We start from the raw sequence: 16,699 nt of genomic DNA, 5'->3' as shown, positions 1-16,699 counted from the left end.
GGTTCTATTAAGCAACGTTGTACCCATATACAAGTGCAATCAAGTACAGATCCTACCTAAATGTAGCAACCTAATTCAAAAATGTGTAAATGTAATCCATAGAGATGTATCAAAATAGGCAAAAGATATAGGTATTAATCATATAGGCAAAACATGCAGGCAGTCTGAAATAGATAGATAGATAGATAAACATATAGATATCAACCAAAACAGAAATACATATTGAAGCAACAAATTAAATAGAAACATATAGATATCAGGCAAACCAGAGATGCAAATCAATGAAATCAAATTTGAACACAAGTCAATCAACAAAAACGAACCTGAAGCACGTGCACACACAGCTCTAAACAGAGATACAGAAATTGTGAAGGAATGTACACAAGTGATAAAGGGAGGAACACATGTGAGCAGCAGTAAGAAAATCCATTTCTTAATTTTTGGTGGGATCGAATTATGTTAATAAATATATATATAGACAAAATTACTAGAATTTCAAATTCATTTTAAATAACCCTATCCAGACAAATTATTCTACAGCAGAACATTCCAAATGCACTAAAACATTAATTACTTGCTTAAAATTCCTCATCCAAACTGTGCATATTAAATTAAAGATCTGATTTAAACTAAAATACATAGTACACTTGTACAAAGTAATATTTATGCACAAACCTAATAGTTATTAGTAGGTGAGTTGACTGACATAACAATGGTTGACCTCTAAGAAGGAAAATGCCATGCTTCCATGGGAGGATGAAGAAACTACGGCCACATTATATCTTGAGAAATTTAACCACAATTCTCCTCTGCTTTCACATCTACAACAATGCCTTTCAATAAATGGATGAATTTCAACCGGAATTTGGTCCATCGTAGGTAAAACTTTCATGGTTTAGACCATGGACTGGTTTCTCGGATGAAGGACGATCAGTTATGTCATCATTGGCAGAATGTGGATCTATATGCTCCCAATACAAAGGATCAGATTCAACTGATTTATCTCTCTTCGACCCTAAATCCTGTGGAGCATCATTTGTTCTTACCTTTTCAGGAGCTGAACACATTAAAGTTATATCAGGCAAGGCCAGTTCACGCAATTTAGCCTTCAAAGTAACTTTTCCAGCATAATCAAGATCCTGAAATTGCTTGTGCAGAGCATCAATTTCACGTTGCAATGATACCTCAGACCCATCTCCGTTCATTTCTTGGACAATGAAGCTTAACCTCCTCCAATGAATATGAATTGCCTGCAAGGGTACTGGTTGCAAAGGTACTGGTTGCAAGGATACTTCAGACCCCTCTTCGTTCATTTCTTGGAATCTGAAATCTAACCTCCCAGGAACTTGAACTTCCTGCAAGGGTACTGGATGATGCATATTGTACCTAGCAAGTTCACATGCACAAGGTAGACCATGTGTAGTTCTAATTGTGCAGCCACATATAGAACTATCAATGCCAACAGTCATAATTCGGTCATATTGGTCAGATATATAACTCAATGCACTCCTAGATACAAATCCAACCAACTTTTTGTAGAATAGAGTATTGTATTCCACTGTGTTTATGCTTTTCTCAAATGACACCTTAATCTCCTTGTGTTGCAATTTAATCATGTTGTTCATAGCATCCCAACAACTACAAATGTCCCCCTTACTATCTTCAAGCATGTTCTCCAATCTCCAATGTGCTGTTTCCACTCTGTAAGAGTTATCATTTGACATTTATAGTAATGTTAATATTTAACATAGTAAGTAGCATATTAGCACATAATAATAATAATTAGCATAATCATAATTAAATTAATATTTAGCATAATAAAAATAATAGTAATAGTAATAGTAATCGACATAATTATAATTTTAAAGCATACCTATTAAGTGTTGTGTTTCCCAAATGCATCACTTTATCTATCCATGCCGTGACAAATTTTTCCTTGTGAGGAGTAAGCCACGTATCTTTCACATAATCACCAAAATTTGGAAAATCTGAGCAAACTTTGTCAAATAATGCCAAACGTTGCATATACTCACCCTCATTAGGAGAATTCATAACATTGTGCCATGCATCCATCACCAAGTCATATTGCTCCTTCGGATGAACTATCATCTTGCATTTAGCCTTCACATTCTTGCCTATATGAAAACGACATAACAAATTAGAAGAATTCGGAAAGACCGCCTGCACTGCGTTCATCAGAGCAATGTCTCTAACAGATACAATTACTGGAGGTATCTCACTGTCTTTGACAAACAATCCTCTTAACTTCTGCAGTGCCCAAGTGAAGTTATCAACTTGCTCAGACTCTAGATAAGCAAATGCCACAGAGAATGTTAACTCTGTTGAAGTAACACCAACAATCTCAAGTAGTGGCAATCTATACCTATTGACTTTATAAGTATTATCAAGAAGCAAGACAATGTGGAAAGCACTTAGAAGTTTGATGGCGTCTGGATGTGTCCAAAACATATCACTGATAGCATCAGAATCATCCACCTTTCTATTCCAATATACATATTGATCATATTCCAATAACTTTTGTAGGTGTTGCATTTCTGTCCTAGGGCCTTTCTGAGAAGATCGATAAGCTTGTCGAGCATTGTAAATATGCCTGATAGTAGTCTCATTATTATGATCTTTCAAAGTTAGTAGTATGTTTCTCGGCTCCACCATGTTCTTTGTCATATCAATGACTATAGACTTCTCCTCAGCACTTAACCGACCAGCATATGAATGTCCTACCACCAATGTTTCCCCTAAGTCGTGGTTGTGACAACCACACATTACCTTAACAACCCACCTTTCATTCTTTTTCAAAGCTTTTGCCCTTAGCTTGAAGGGACACTCACATTTTTTGGTACTAGTGACCTTAGATAATGTATTCTTGTATGGTCTATATTTTCCACTCCTTTCACAACCCATAATTACATATGTCTTCCCTTTGTTATTCTTTTTATTACTTCTTGTACATGTTTCTGACCTCAAAATAGTAAGGACAAATCCATTCACTCTTGCTACTTCTCGAGCCCAATTCAGCATAGCATCTCGAGAAGGGAAAACCTGAAATATAAAAAAAAATTTAGATTTGTATGGTCACATGCTGGCAACGTAAGGAGATTAATTAACCGTTCAGTTACCTCCGTAGTGTTAAATGCATCACTACAATCACCGGGCTTTCTTACTGCTCCATCAGTTGGAATAAGCACCTCCTTAGACATCTTACTAACATGGTCTTCTATGTCTAGCCACAAATTAAAAAGAAAAGAAAAGTTTGTAACACCTTCGAAACATTTAAAAAATATTTAAACCAGACTTTCTGTTGGTCAACTATAGGTACTACACCCTTACATAGATATGGACTACTATCTGAAAGTAATGAAAGAATTCTGTTTCTATGAACAAAAAAATTGCATAAAATCTTATTGAGTCCCTGGACAAAAATGAAGAGGCAAAATTGCAATGGAGCTACATTAAATACAATTGAACTGTTTTTTGTTAGCAAATTACCAATTGCTTTTGATATATCAACACCAGCTACTTATACATTTCCCATTACCTAAATAACAAATTGCTAATGACAATCACTGTATGAAGATGTGTCATGGAAATAATTTGACCCAAAATCCATGGAACAACTTTAGATTCCACTCACCACTTTTCCGTTCAAAGAGAGTCATTTCTGTTCCCTTGGGTCCAGAAACCACTTCTACATCAGGAATTGGAATTGCATTCTCTGCCAAAAAAAATAGCAGAAAGTAGCACACTTTGATTTAGAATTGGCATTTTTAGGATCTTTGAATGAATAATGGATACAATTCAAATGTAAAATACAGCATAAGTTGCAGAATAAAACAAATTGGTCAGCCTCAACTCCAGTCAGACAGGGAAGAATAACTAAAGCCCATGCAAAAACTCAATTCAGACAATTTTCAACACAGGGAAAGAAACAATATGACAAAATAAAGACACAGAAACTAATGCATAGAAATAGTAAGGTCATTCAAAATACAAAATATCTTCAAAAAATCAACATTTAGATCTTAAAAGCAGGATTGTCTGCAAGAGATAAACAAACCACAATTATTCCAAAGAATAAGATTTAGTAACAGCAGAGAGAAAATGATGGTCAAGAAAATAAGAATAGGTACAACACAAGCATAAGTATAAATAAATTAATATTCATAAAACAAACAGCTAAAATATTAGAACAAGCACATACCCAAGCAGTCCTTGTACTGTGTCTCACTAGTAGATACTAGCTTCAACACCTCGTCTTCAGAAGGCAAGATTAATTGCAGAACTTCTCCATCAGTTCCCCATGTATCAAGCTGTTTATAAAACATGACCATACAAATATTATGACCAAGCTGTTTATACTCAATAAAGGATAGAATCAAGCACTGTTTTTACAGATGCTTTCTATACATGAGTTTCAAAATCGTTGTAGTTTCATCTCACAGAAACACACATACCATTGCACCCCCACCCAGCAATAATTGAATATGCAGACGGCGTTTAGGCCTTTCCCTTGATCCTTCAGTTTTGTGTACACTCACAGTAACAACTGATGATTTAAGATCAGCCACATAATGTGTTAATAAATAATTTCCTTTTGTGAACTCGTATCCATCACCATCATCCTCAAAAAGAACACCTTCAGCTTTTCCTGCCAGTGATTAAGGGTACATTTGGATAAACAACGCAATCAAACACTGCTTATGCCATAAATTTCACCATCAAATTTACTTTCATGTGTTAAAAAGAGCTTATTTTGATAAGTTGCAACAAGAAGCTAATCAACATAAGCAAAAACTTATAGGGGATAAACTGTTTTCACAAACTCAAATTAGCTCCGCATAATTTCTTTCGAATTCTCAGTTAATTATATCCACAATTCCTTAAAGAGCAAGGTGTTATCTGAAGAGTACAGACCTTATCCAGATAGTTGTACAATCATGTTTCCAGTAAAAATTTAATGCATTCACTTACCATGTTCGTCTAAAGCCACAAAAAGAGTCAAGTCATCTGAAGGATTAGCTTCTTCAACATGCTGAACAGAGAGGCCCACTGGAATAATTGAGCCACCTTTTAAGTATAAGGCTGGCAAATCCTGACATGCCCCCAAGAGAAACAAAACGAAAGAAAGAAAATAAATTAAAATATTACGAAAGTAAAATACAAATAAAAGGTGCATGAAAAACAAAGTACCGGATGTGCATCACTGAAATCAAAACGCAACCATATCCCCTTAGGCAAAGTAATCTCCAATTTATCCAACCCCTGTGCATGTATGGTGCTGATCAAAATAAAAACATGTTAAATCAAGCACAACTAATGGGTGTTATACAGCCTTTTTTTATCAAACTTCTAAATATAATTAAACATGAGGGCTGTGACACAAAATAAAATGAAAAACCAGAGATCCTAAGACCACATATACTCATAAATATGCAGTATTAAAGAATAAGAGAAAATATTACACATATTTTAACATTAACATCAGGTAGAATTGTACTGCATACATGACTATCACCTAGGTGTAGTCCTTTCAGATCTTGTGTGTATATCTGATGGAAGGACTCTTATAATAATGTCAAAGATATGATATCAAAGGACAAAATTCATTACATCCCTTCTTGATTTCTCTATTCTAAACAAGATACCAAAATGATATCATCCTTCGTGACCTATTTTGCCACTGATTCTTTCAAGAAATACATGAATTAGCTAAGAGATGCATTAATCTCTTAAGAATTCTTCCATATTTTTCCATTCTCTAAATGGTATCAAGAGTTAGGTCATCTACCAAAGCAGTATTATCCTCCGTGACCTATTTTGTCACTAATCCTTTCAAGAAATACATGAATTAGCTAAGAGATTTATTAATCTCTTAAGCATTCTTTCATATTTTTCCATTCTCTAAGTGGTATTAGAACGAGGTCATCTCGGTACGCCTATTATAGTCTAGTGAGAATACCAACACTTGTTGGCATGCATCTCTCAACAACATCATTTTTGTTTGACATGCACCTAAACGTGTTCGTCATATCACACAACAGAGATCCCACAATTCACCATCGCCACTAATTGCCACAATCATTTTTCTCTAGCGTGTACCCCAACCAGGAGTGCAAAAGCCATGCATCGCCCTTTGATCAATAGAGCAATGACATCAGTGTCCATAAGGTTAGCTAGCTTCCCTTGTCCCTGTTTCAACCATTGGTTCTAATTTTCCACTCGTGTTTGTTTCAACCCATAGGGTGCACTCCCTTGTCCCTCTCATATCCATTTTTTGTACCTTCTTCAATAAAAAATGTCTTCAAGACCTACCACACCGTTTATGGGACTCCCACAACACAATTACTTCATAAAACCTTAATGCAAATACAATCTCTCTTGGTTTGCATTTGATGATTTTTGCTTTCTCGACCAAGGTCCCCATGATCACTTGGAAGATGCTGATAGTAAAATACCATCAAACAAAGTTGAACACTTAGGAGGAAATAGATTTGTGCCACAAACCCAAATTTAGATCATGATTGAGATTAAATCCTCACTGGTCAAGTTTCATCAATGAAAAGCCTAATTGTTGTAAATAGCATATTATTAGGATAAAAATATTTTCAATATCTCCATAGTAATTAGGAAAATATCTTCAGAATCTTCATATTCATTTCAGCATAGTTTATTTAAAGGTTTTAATTATTACAAATACAAATGATGATAATGTAATTGGTGATTGTCATCAATAAAATAATTCATTATTGTCTTACATAATTCAACTTTGTATCAAAGTTCCTGATCTTGAGAGCCTTTTTTCCATTACCTCGTTAATAGTTGCCATTGTCATTGTTTTCCATCTTCATCGAGGTATGTGGTGGGCCAAGTTGTTGTCGCCCATTCAAAGGGGTGGTGACATCTCATTTGAATCCAATTTAAGTTGATTTAATTTTTTGTTGGTTTTATTTGCTAAACAAGTTCTCTTTGTTATGAATCAAAGCAACAATGACTAAATATTTCTTTTCAATATCCATTCTAGCAAGGTTTATTGGGTCTAAGGAGACACCAACTATTAGACCATTATCGAACCACCAAAAATATCTAGCTCACACTCAAGATGTCCACTCTTCAACATGAGGACCTATCTTGTGGAGATTCCATATCGACCAGAGATATGAACAAATTTAAGTATGTAAAAGGATGTAAACATCACCTTAATAAATGGTTTTGTAGAGTTAAGTTAATGTGGTATCAGAGTCCATCCTAACAAAATTTATTAAGTCTACGATGTCATCTGTTATCAAATTGTTATTGGACCACTCACAAATATTTAATCACACGCTTGAGATGTTCAGTCCTAGACATAAGAGGGTGTGTTGGAAATCTTACATCAACTAAAACAAAGACAAATTATAGTATATGAGTGAATGCAAACCCTCACCTTACAAGTCAGTTTTGTAGGGTTGAGTTAGGCTTAAAATCTACTTTCTAATAATATGCAAGAGCCATCAAATGTGTTTTCTGGGGATGTACTTGTCTCCAAAAGGGGTGTCGATGTTATTCTCCAAAAACTAAAAGTTACATGTAAAGAAACTCTTTTCTTTCCTTATTCCCTAGAAGATGTTAGTCTTCTCAAACAAGTCTTACATGTCCCATTAGTTGAACCATTGTCATTCCCCGCTTGTGACACTCCAAATCAAACCACATCTCAAAGCATACACATTATAAGTCAATCGAGATATAAAAGATTTGTTGGAAAACTTATTTATCTCACTATTACTAGACCTCACTTATATTTTGCCCTTAAAGTGGTATGCAGGCTCCTCGTCTTCATCATCGAAGTGCTATATCACTCACATTATCATGTTTTCATTAACAACAATATTATTTCTTGGAGAAGCAAAAACATAATGTGTTTGCTCAATCTAGTGTCAAAGTTGAATAAAGGGTGATAGTGTCATTCACTTGTAAACTTGTGCAAATAAAACAAATCCACCAATACCTAAAATTTAGTTAAATTCAGCAAATGAGAATGTATTGTGACAACGAGGCAACTTTTCACATTACTTCCATTTCACATTACTTCCAAGCATGTATTTCATGAAAAATCAAACACATAAATTGATTGTCATTTTATTCAAGAGAAGTTGTTGTCCACAAAAATTTGCACGAAATTTGTTAGCTCCCATGATCAGCTTGCAAATATTTTAACTAAGTCTTTGAGAGTACTTCCACTTCAATATCCCAAGCTCAGTAAATATAATATGTATGCTCCAGCTTGAAAAAAGAGTGTTAGAATTGTTTGAGCTCCCATGATCAGCTTGCAAATATTTTAACTAAGTCTTTGAGAGTACTTCCACTTCAATATCCCAAGCTCAGTAAATATAATATGTACGCTCCAGCTTGAAAAAAGAGTGATAGAATTGTTTGACTTGTTTGAACAGGTTAATTTGTTAGAACAGTTTAACCTATTTATGTATATACCTATCTGTCACTTAGGTGTAGTCTTTTCCTATTTTGTTTTGTATCTCTAACATGAATTAGCCAAGAGATGCATTGATTTGTTAAGCATTCTTTCTCATATTTTTCATACTTAAGTACATCAATAATGCAAAATGAAAAAGGTTAGCTAAAAGTTAAATGAGGAATCAGCTTATATTTAAAGACAAGCATATAAACACAAAAGGAGCAGAAACCAGTAGATAATATCCATAAACAATGTATGTAAAGCCTCAACAAACATAGATAGGTGGGGATTTATATTACAATTATTTATTTTTGCTTTGCTTGTGCTAACTAGTACCACCGAATATCCATATTAATGAATTTAATGTTTCCTGCTTATTAAAAAACTGAAGAATGAACATAAAATGGGATTTACCATGAGTAGATTTAATTGTTTTACAAATTAGAAAAGTAAAAGGTTAAAAAAAGTATGATTCACCCTTTGGCGGTGATTAAAAACTACATCAAATTTGCAGCCAACATGCATAGAAGCACTAGGAAAACCAGTCTATTTCCTGCAAAGGCATCTCTACAAAAAATAGTAGTGTTATCTAAATTGGTGATAGACAAGTAAAGTAGAAGAACCTTGCATACACTAAGACTGGACCGAGCAAAAACGAATTTTCAAGCTTCCTCAGGCTAGGATCTTTTGGATCTGCAAAAGCATAATAAGTATATAAAAATTGTGCAGATGAAGAAAGATCCAAGATCAAAATAGAACCAATAACATTAGAAGAAGTAGACAGAACATGAACGCACCAGCAAAGAAAGTAGGGGTTGCCACTGGTGTGCCCCGTGTATGAGCAAAATAAAAAAGAGTGTAGATAAGGGGAATTAGGCGGTATCGCCTCTTCAATGCCAATCGGCAAACTTCTTCACACTATGTTAGAGCTGACGTTAGTGAGGCACAAATTACAGAACACTATTGCAGTTTGTGAGAATCATAAGGGCTATAAATTGTCACATCTTTTTCATTGATCACAGAAATGTGTTCTAGGCCTTTATCAGACAGTGCTAGGTTTGCAGAGATTTGAATTAAATGTTTTTCTATTCAAGAAATATACTAGTCATGCATAATATAGTCAGAGAAGGTCCTAGCAAGACTAATAACAAATTACCGCGACAAGAATAACATCCGGATTAGGCCAGTAGCAGAATAAAATCACAGGTAAATGCTATTTAACCGAATTCACGATGATGAGTGTGGTATTTTTATCATGTCCTCCTTCCTAGATACTTCATAATTGAATTAAAAATAAGTATATACACCCAATGGATATCAAGTTCCATTAGAGGGGAAAAAATAACCCTAGAAAATTTTAAAACTTCTTAGAATTATGGCTTATGACCTAACTCAACCTCAAACAAATTTTCAAGGTCAGGATCACTCAATCTTTATTAAGGCATAACTATAGTCAGTGTAAACGTCACACACCCTTGAGGTTGCAACCATGGCTGGCTACGAGTAACCCCAAGGCAGCTTTAACACACTGCCTGAAGCGTGGACGCAACTGGCTCAACAATAGATCTAAGAATATTCTTATACCATATTGGAATTTGGGTTTAGCATCTAACTCAACCATACAAATCTTTCTTGCAAGGTTGGAGTCCAAACATTTTAAATTTTTACGTAAATCATATTTTTAATTAATGTGAGACTCAACTATTATTTACGTAGCCCCCAAAAAGGCCACAACTAAGGTAAGCTTGGGCTGCCCTTGATTAAGACAACTTTCCAATAAAAGTAAAAGTGGAATAAATCAATAACAAATGCAGCCCTAGAGCTTATGTACCTTTTTCTTATTAACTCGAAATCATTAGTTCATACAAAGGAATGATCAAGCTCAATACAAGGCCTTCATTATTTCTTCCTCCAAGTGATACATATTGACATGAATTTTCAACTCAGAATTTAGATAAATATCCAACATACAACAAGTTGCAAAACTACATGAATATAAAAAGATGAACTAACCTCTTCCCCAAAAGACCAAGGTACGTGATCAGTGGTACAAGCTTCAGAATGCCCTCGACAAAAGGGAAATAAGGAACCAACACCCATCCACCTTCCAAAAAGTCTAGGTGTTGCATTTCCAGCAAATCCACCAATATCAGCACCTGAAAGTGGCTGACCACTAAGTCCCTGAATAGAAGGCAAGAATATTATTAAGGGAAGTAAAACATATACTCAAAGTGATTATTTAATGTCTTAAACTTCCCAGGAGCTTAAACTACAAGGTGAAGACAAATGAACGAGTTTATATTGTATATATCTAACACACACCATGCAAGGGCCCTTTTAGACTTCAAGTTTGAACAACCCACAATTACTAAGGGGGGGTGATTCGATAGCAACCTGGTAGTGAGTGACAGATAGGTCCAACAAATATCGATAGGATAGAATCTGATACCATCTTAGGAAGTGAACTTTAAGTTTAACTCAACTTCACAATTGTAAGATGAGATTTACAGCCACTTATTCACGTGTGGCTCAAATATAATCATGTTCAAGGCATGGTTGGACAATAAAAAACAAAGATTTGAAACTTAGTTCACCACGTTTTGAGAAACTAACCCTTAAACCCAATCTGTTGTTGCTACATGAATGATTATAAATTACATCCAACACTTATTTTTGCTAAAATAACGTACTTTTTGTAGAGTTGCAATTCAATCAGAGTTATTATTCAGAGATGATATTATTTCCAGTCATTCGGGCTTTCTGTTTAAATTTGAAGTAAATATTACACTGTAGTAAGACAATAATAACATCTTAATTCTTCTGAAACTGAACCACATTTTCAAACATTATAAGAAACTTGCAAATATTCAATGCCAATAGCATCATAAAAAATAATACACATCACAACTCAAAGAAAATGGAAAAGGATGATGATCCACATCATTATCTAATGTAGACTTCATGATCACAACAGCTACTTGCTTGTCTTATGAGAGCAGTATCATGTAGCACTAACGAAAAATGTATCAATTATCATTTGGGCAACAGATGTTTCCAAAACTTAAGCTAACAACAATTTGTTATAATCTTGCTACACGTATACTGTGTATCCATAAATGTTTCACAAGAAATTGCAGAAGTAAATTAATGGAACAAAGACAACATAAGATCACAATGCTACGGTAATGAAATCATACCAGCTGAAGTACCATGGAGATACTCATACGAAGATGCTCCCAGGTTGAAAGATTATCACCCGTCCATGTTGCTGCATACCTTTGGCTGCCAATGAATCCAGCTCTTGTAAGAATAAAAGGACGCTTCTCTTCATTAGCTTGTTTCATGCCTTCATAGGTTGATCTTGCCATCAGAAGACCATACACCTATAGTGAACAATCATAATAATTGACAAAACTTCATAACTAAAGAGTAAGAATCAAAACACTTAACAAATCAAAATTCAAACACTAACAAAAGAATCAAGATGCAGACAGTGTCTAATTATATAATCAAACAGAATCAAGATTCAAACACTTCATTTGCTTTGTCAACAATCTTATGGTAAAATAAAATGCAAGTCCAAAATCAAAAAAAGGGTAAAGTATATTACATTGTGATAGAAAGAATGATTCTGACAGCCTCCAAGTTCACTATCTCCTCTATGAACATTGCTATCAGGCATTGTTTTTGTTTCAACCTGGAAAAAAAGAAGTGAAGGTAGAAATGGAACAAATCAGGAGTCACAATGAGTAGGATTGTATCAAAATATTGTTTCATATTATTCAATGAAATGAAACTAAGGATGATGGAATTACCTTAAAAATAGTTGGTTCGTTCATATCATTCCATATACCATCAACACCACTGGAAATGAAATCTTTAACTAAACTTGCCCACCATGCACGAACTTTTGACTGTGTATAGTCAGGGAAAACGCAAGGCCCAGCCCACACCTCCCCTAAGAATGCACATATGGGATCATGTATCATAGAAAGGAAAGAAGAAGAAGCCATGCATGAAGGAAAGAAATATTAGTGTAAAAGGAAAAAAAAAAAAATCATACCTACGAAAGGAGTTTCATCTGCATTTTGGATCCAAACATCATTTTTAGAACCACTGTCATATACAAAATAACCCTCTTCCTGCTTAATTCCAGGATCAAGCATCCAAATGACTTTAAAACCACTACATTGGAGATCTTTCACCAAAGACCCGGGATCTTGGAAACGGTCCTGAAAGATATCACAATACTTACTTTTTTAGACAAAAAAACTATAGTCAGACACTAAAGTGGCCAAGCCAAAATTTAACTAAGTATTTTCAAAATCAACAGTGCAGGTTGGACAACCAACCAATGTTATCCAATAAAAGAAGTTTATATTATACAACCTATGCAATACATCACTTTAACATGTGAAACACAGGACATGGAATACGTGTACCAAGCACTAAATCAATTCAAGTGAATTATTAGAAAGATCTAAAGGAAAAAATTATCATACTGTAAAATTATAATTGATCATTTTCCATGGGTAAAATAAACCTGCCTTGTCAAATGTGAAACAACGAAAACCATCCATGTAATCAGTCTCCATCCATATCACGTCACATGGTATGCTCTTCTTCTGGAACGTTTTTGCAACCTGCAAAATTTAATTGTTAGCAAATCAAACATGCTTTGGAATAACTGAAAACCAATAAAGTTAGAATATGCAGAATTCCTAAATTCCTAGGTATTTTGAATGTCTGCATATAAACATAATTATCTGGTATAATGAAAAATTGTCATTGATGTTTAAGTATGAAAGCTGAAATTTATTACAGACTCCCTAGAGCATGGTGTAATGACAAGATTTTTCAGTGCATACTGATTTTCATATTCAAAAGCAAGTGCGTAGCTAACTGCATTTGTATGCAAAAGATTCCTAATCCTCTCAGATTCCCTTGTACATAGGAAGGTATACCCAAAAACGAAGAAATCTGATATCCTGCAACATTCTTCTGCTAATGTCAAGCACACGAATGTTATCATCTCATCCGAAAATCCCAGATAAATCATGTATTAAATACAGGTATACTAAACAAAGCATAAAAGGATTTTCATTTTTTCATAACCAAAAATATAGAAAAACAAAAAGCATATATAGCAATGAAAGGCAACTGGGAACACATATCATATTTAGAGTCTTGCACTCTAACTCTGAACATATATGAATGCAATTAATCCCAGAATCATCACTATAGAGAAAGAATCAAGTACCTCCAGAACTTTATCAGATAAATAACTCGAACGGCATTGATGATAGCCTAAAGACCATTTTGGGGGCATAAATACAGTTCCTGACAAAGAAAAAAACTTTTAAGTTTTCAGAATAATGTAAACAACCTAATACATGTATGGAATTTTAATTTGAAAAGGATCTCTTCTTGAATCTTGTTCTTAAATCATAGTTATGCAGATAAAAAATAGAAGATAATAGTAAACTCACATTGCATGCTTTCTTAATTTGAAGAATACAAATAAATAAGCATAATATTATGAATATAATTGACTGATAACGTCTTTATTTTTAGACATAAATTTTATAAGCTCCAAGTATAATAAAAGCATACTAACAAATGTTTATGTACACACATAAAACATTAACAAATGCTATATGAAATCATTAATTGTGAGTCAACTACAGGTAACAGGTTCTTCTATAGATATGGACTACTCTCCATAAGTAAGGACAAACTTCAATATTTACAAACAAAAGAATTGCATAACATCTCCTTATGTTGAATCCCTCGACAAAATGAAGAGACATAATTTCCATGGAGCTACAATAATTATTATTTAATTTTTTTATTAGAAAATTACCAATTGCTTTTGATAGAGAAATTAACACTTCAGTGGGTGAAGCAAAAGGACCAAATGTAATGACAGGATATGAAGATGGAGCAACAAACTGTATTGTTGATTCTTTCCTCAGATCAATCTGCTTACAAACAAACAAATAATCACCAAACAGATTAATATAACAGCATAAACATCTCTCTTCGGGGTTATAGATGAAAAGAAGCCAAATGTTACAGCACCTCACAGCGCCTTGTAGTGTCAGCAAGGATTCCTAGTCCCTCACCATTTGGAAGAACAGCTAACACCCATGGATGTGACTGGTACAAGGATGTAGTTTCAGGTCCATAACCCCATGCATCAGTGTTCCATGTGTAAACCTGCAAATGAAACTTAACTGATGAGCACCTACTAAATAAATCTCTCTAAAACGCAAAATTCCATGAGATTGACTAACTCTTTGGCCCGTCCTCTCAAGCTGTCCGCTAACTTCTCCAGTTCCATAAAGGGAGGAACCTACAGGCAGCTGGTTCAGAAACAAATTCAATCAATTTCTGGAGACAGGGGAAATGGCATGAACAGCAGCAAATTACAGAAGGAAAAAAAAAAAAAGACAAGAAACAAACACCTCCTAACCAAAAAGATAATCAGCACCTGAAAGATGACAAGTTGACGACCAATAGATATGAGATAGAAGCTAAAAAGTAACTGACCTCAAGTTTGACAATCTGCTGCTCTAATCGAATCTCAAACGTAGGGTTATACAGAGGAACCTTCTCAGTAGAGAGAGGTGTGTCTCTGTCCTTGCTATTCACAAAAGAAATACTGGGAGATGCTGTTTCTCTAACCTTTACAGAACAATCAAAACGAAACACTCCATCTTCTATAATAGGCTGAAAAATCATTCTCGGTCTGACATTGCTACCACTAATACCCGACCGTCGTCGTTTAGATCTTGCCATTTAGGATACAGCCTCTCAGAAACCCCTTTCTTCTGCGCATAAACAAAATTGCCCTAGTGATAACCAAGCAAGTGTTCACTACAGTTGTTTAATCAATAAATTACTTTCACTGACGAGAACGAAATTCGGAAACAACATTAAGCAGGTAAAAGCAGTTGCGAGAACGAATTAGATAGCTCCCTCCCACTCAATTCCAAGAAAATCGCGCGTAACATTAAACAACAATTGGCGACTAAATAGGGAAGAACTAAAGATGACGCTGACATTGCAAAGAGAAATTACAGTTCCACAGTGTGACGCCGAAGAACGAAAGAAGGAACGAACCTGAGAGAGATTGTGGAATCCGGAAGAAAAACGTGACGGTGAAATGAAATAGAGATTGAAGGGTAGCGGCTTTGGTGGCGATTCTGCTACTCCGCAGCACTAGGGCTGTTCATGGTTTGCTCTCACTGAATTTGCCCCGCTCACAACACAAACTAATTTTGACAGGCTGGGTTTAGAACAAATTATGTATAATTTTTGTATCGCGTACCAGTTTAAAAAATCAAATTATGATAAAGTAATAATTTTTATATTAAAAAAAATAGTAATCAAAATAATTTGTTTTTTTTAATCTTTTTCATATAAAAAGTACACTTATACATGTAAACGCATAAGTTTCTATTAGTTAAAGGTAGGAGAGGTGAGTATAATTTCTTCTAAAAATAATGTAAAATAAATACTTAATAAACGATAATAAATCTATAAAAAATCTTTAGACTGGTTTATATTTTTCTTTTGTATTTTCTTTGAAAGTTTTAGTTTAGTCTTTTATTTTATTTTTAATTGATCGTTTATTTCTTAAATTTTTCTTAATTTGTTCCAATTATCCATTATAAAAATAAATTTTAAATTATTCTTTTATTAAGTTTCAATTTTAAGATAAATTTTAAAATTGTTTGTTTTTAAGATATAAAACTTATATCTATTAGTTTAGCTTAAATCAAATTTTGAAACACTAATATTAAGAAAAAATTGACTAGAAAGAATAAAACACACGTCTTCAACAAAAATTGTTATTACAAATCAAAATATAAAATATAATAAATTAATCATTTATAACATTTCATAAATTTAATTAAAATAAACATCATTAAATATTTGTATTTTCTATCAAAAACAATTAAATACTTATAAAATTATAAAAATGTACAAATTTGAACTCAAATATTAATATTTATTTTATTTATCTAACATTGTATATGATATAGATCTCAACTATAAATCTTTATACAATATCATGACTTCCTTTACAAGAAACTGGTCACATATTTGTTATGGACATGTTATTTTTTTTATTTTGTTGTGTGTTCCAAATGATTAAATAAATAAAGAAAAAGTAAATGTTAAAAGAGATTAATTAATTCTCATGGGCTCCACAACTGAGGTTAT

At 33.8% G+C, this 16,699-nt stretch overlaps 1 protein-coding gene across 2 annotated transcripts; it reads right to left on the bottom strand.

Moving 5' to 3' along the window:
- Window positions 1-554: 554 nt before the first annotated feature.
- Window positions 555-15,806, bottom strand: LOC137811131 (uncharacterized). 2 transcript variants are annotated; one of them, XM_068612732.1, is made up of 22 exons: window positions 15,593-15,806; window positions 15,020-15,300; window positions 14,764-14,832; window positions 14,549-14,686; window positions 14,331-14,448; window positions 13,728-13,807; window positions 13,015-13,110; window positions 12,531-12,699; window positions 12,283-12,425; window positions 12,078-12,164; window positions 11,665-11,850; window positions 10,481-10,648; window positions 9,265-9,385; window positions 9,091-9,160; window positions 5,209-5,296; window positions 4,990-5,110; window positions 4,473-4,666; window positions 4,220-4,328; window positions 3,653-3,733; window positions 3,138-3,241; window positions 1,874-3,060; window positions 555-1,701 (listed from the first exon to the last, which is right to left on the bottom strand). In XM_068612732.1, exons 2-22 carry the CDS (start codon window positions 15,266-15,268, stop codon window positions 855-857), a joined length of 4,425 nt encoding a protein of 1,474 aa, XP_068468833.1. In that variant the 5' UTR covers window positions 15,269-15,300; window positions 15,593-15,806; the 3' UTR covers window positions 555-854. The 2 variants fall into 2 exon arrangements, with proteins under 2 accessions (XP_068468833.1, XP_068468834.1); XM_068612733.1 differs by having other exon boundaries at window positions 15,020-15,321; window positions 15,593-15,760.
- Window positions 15,807-16,699: the final 893 nt, after the last annotated feature.

This window comes from Phaseolus vulgaris, chromosome 2 (assembly GCF_000499845.2).
Source record: "Phaseolus vulgaris cultivar G19833 chromosome 2, P. vulgaris v2.0, whole genome shotgun sequence".
In the NCBI taxonomy this organism is placed as follows: domain Eukaryota; kingdom Viridiplantae; phylum Streptophyta; class Magnoliopsida; order Fabales; family Fabaceae; genus Phaseolus; species Phaseolus vulgaris.
Note: the sequence above shows the minus strand (reverse complement) of the source record. Positions and strands in the feature narration are given on the sequence as shown.

Excerpts from the sequence above, each read along its gene's own strand:
- LOC137811131 (XM_068612732.1), bottom strand. The coding sequence starts at position 15,268 with ATGGCAAGATCTAAACGACGACGGTCGGGTATTAGTGGTAGCAATGTC. Across the intron at positions 12,700-13,014 it reads GTTGTTTCACATTTGACAAG|GACCGTTTCCAAGATCCCGG; the intron begins GCAGGTTTATTT and ends GATATCTTTCAG. Across the intron at positions 3,061-3,137 it reads ATGCATTTAACACTACGGAG|GTTTTCCCTTCTCGAGATGC; the intron begins GTAACTGAACGG and ends TTTATATTTCAG.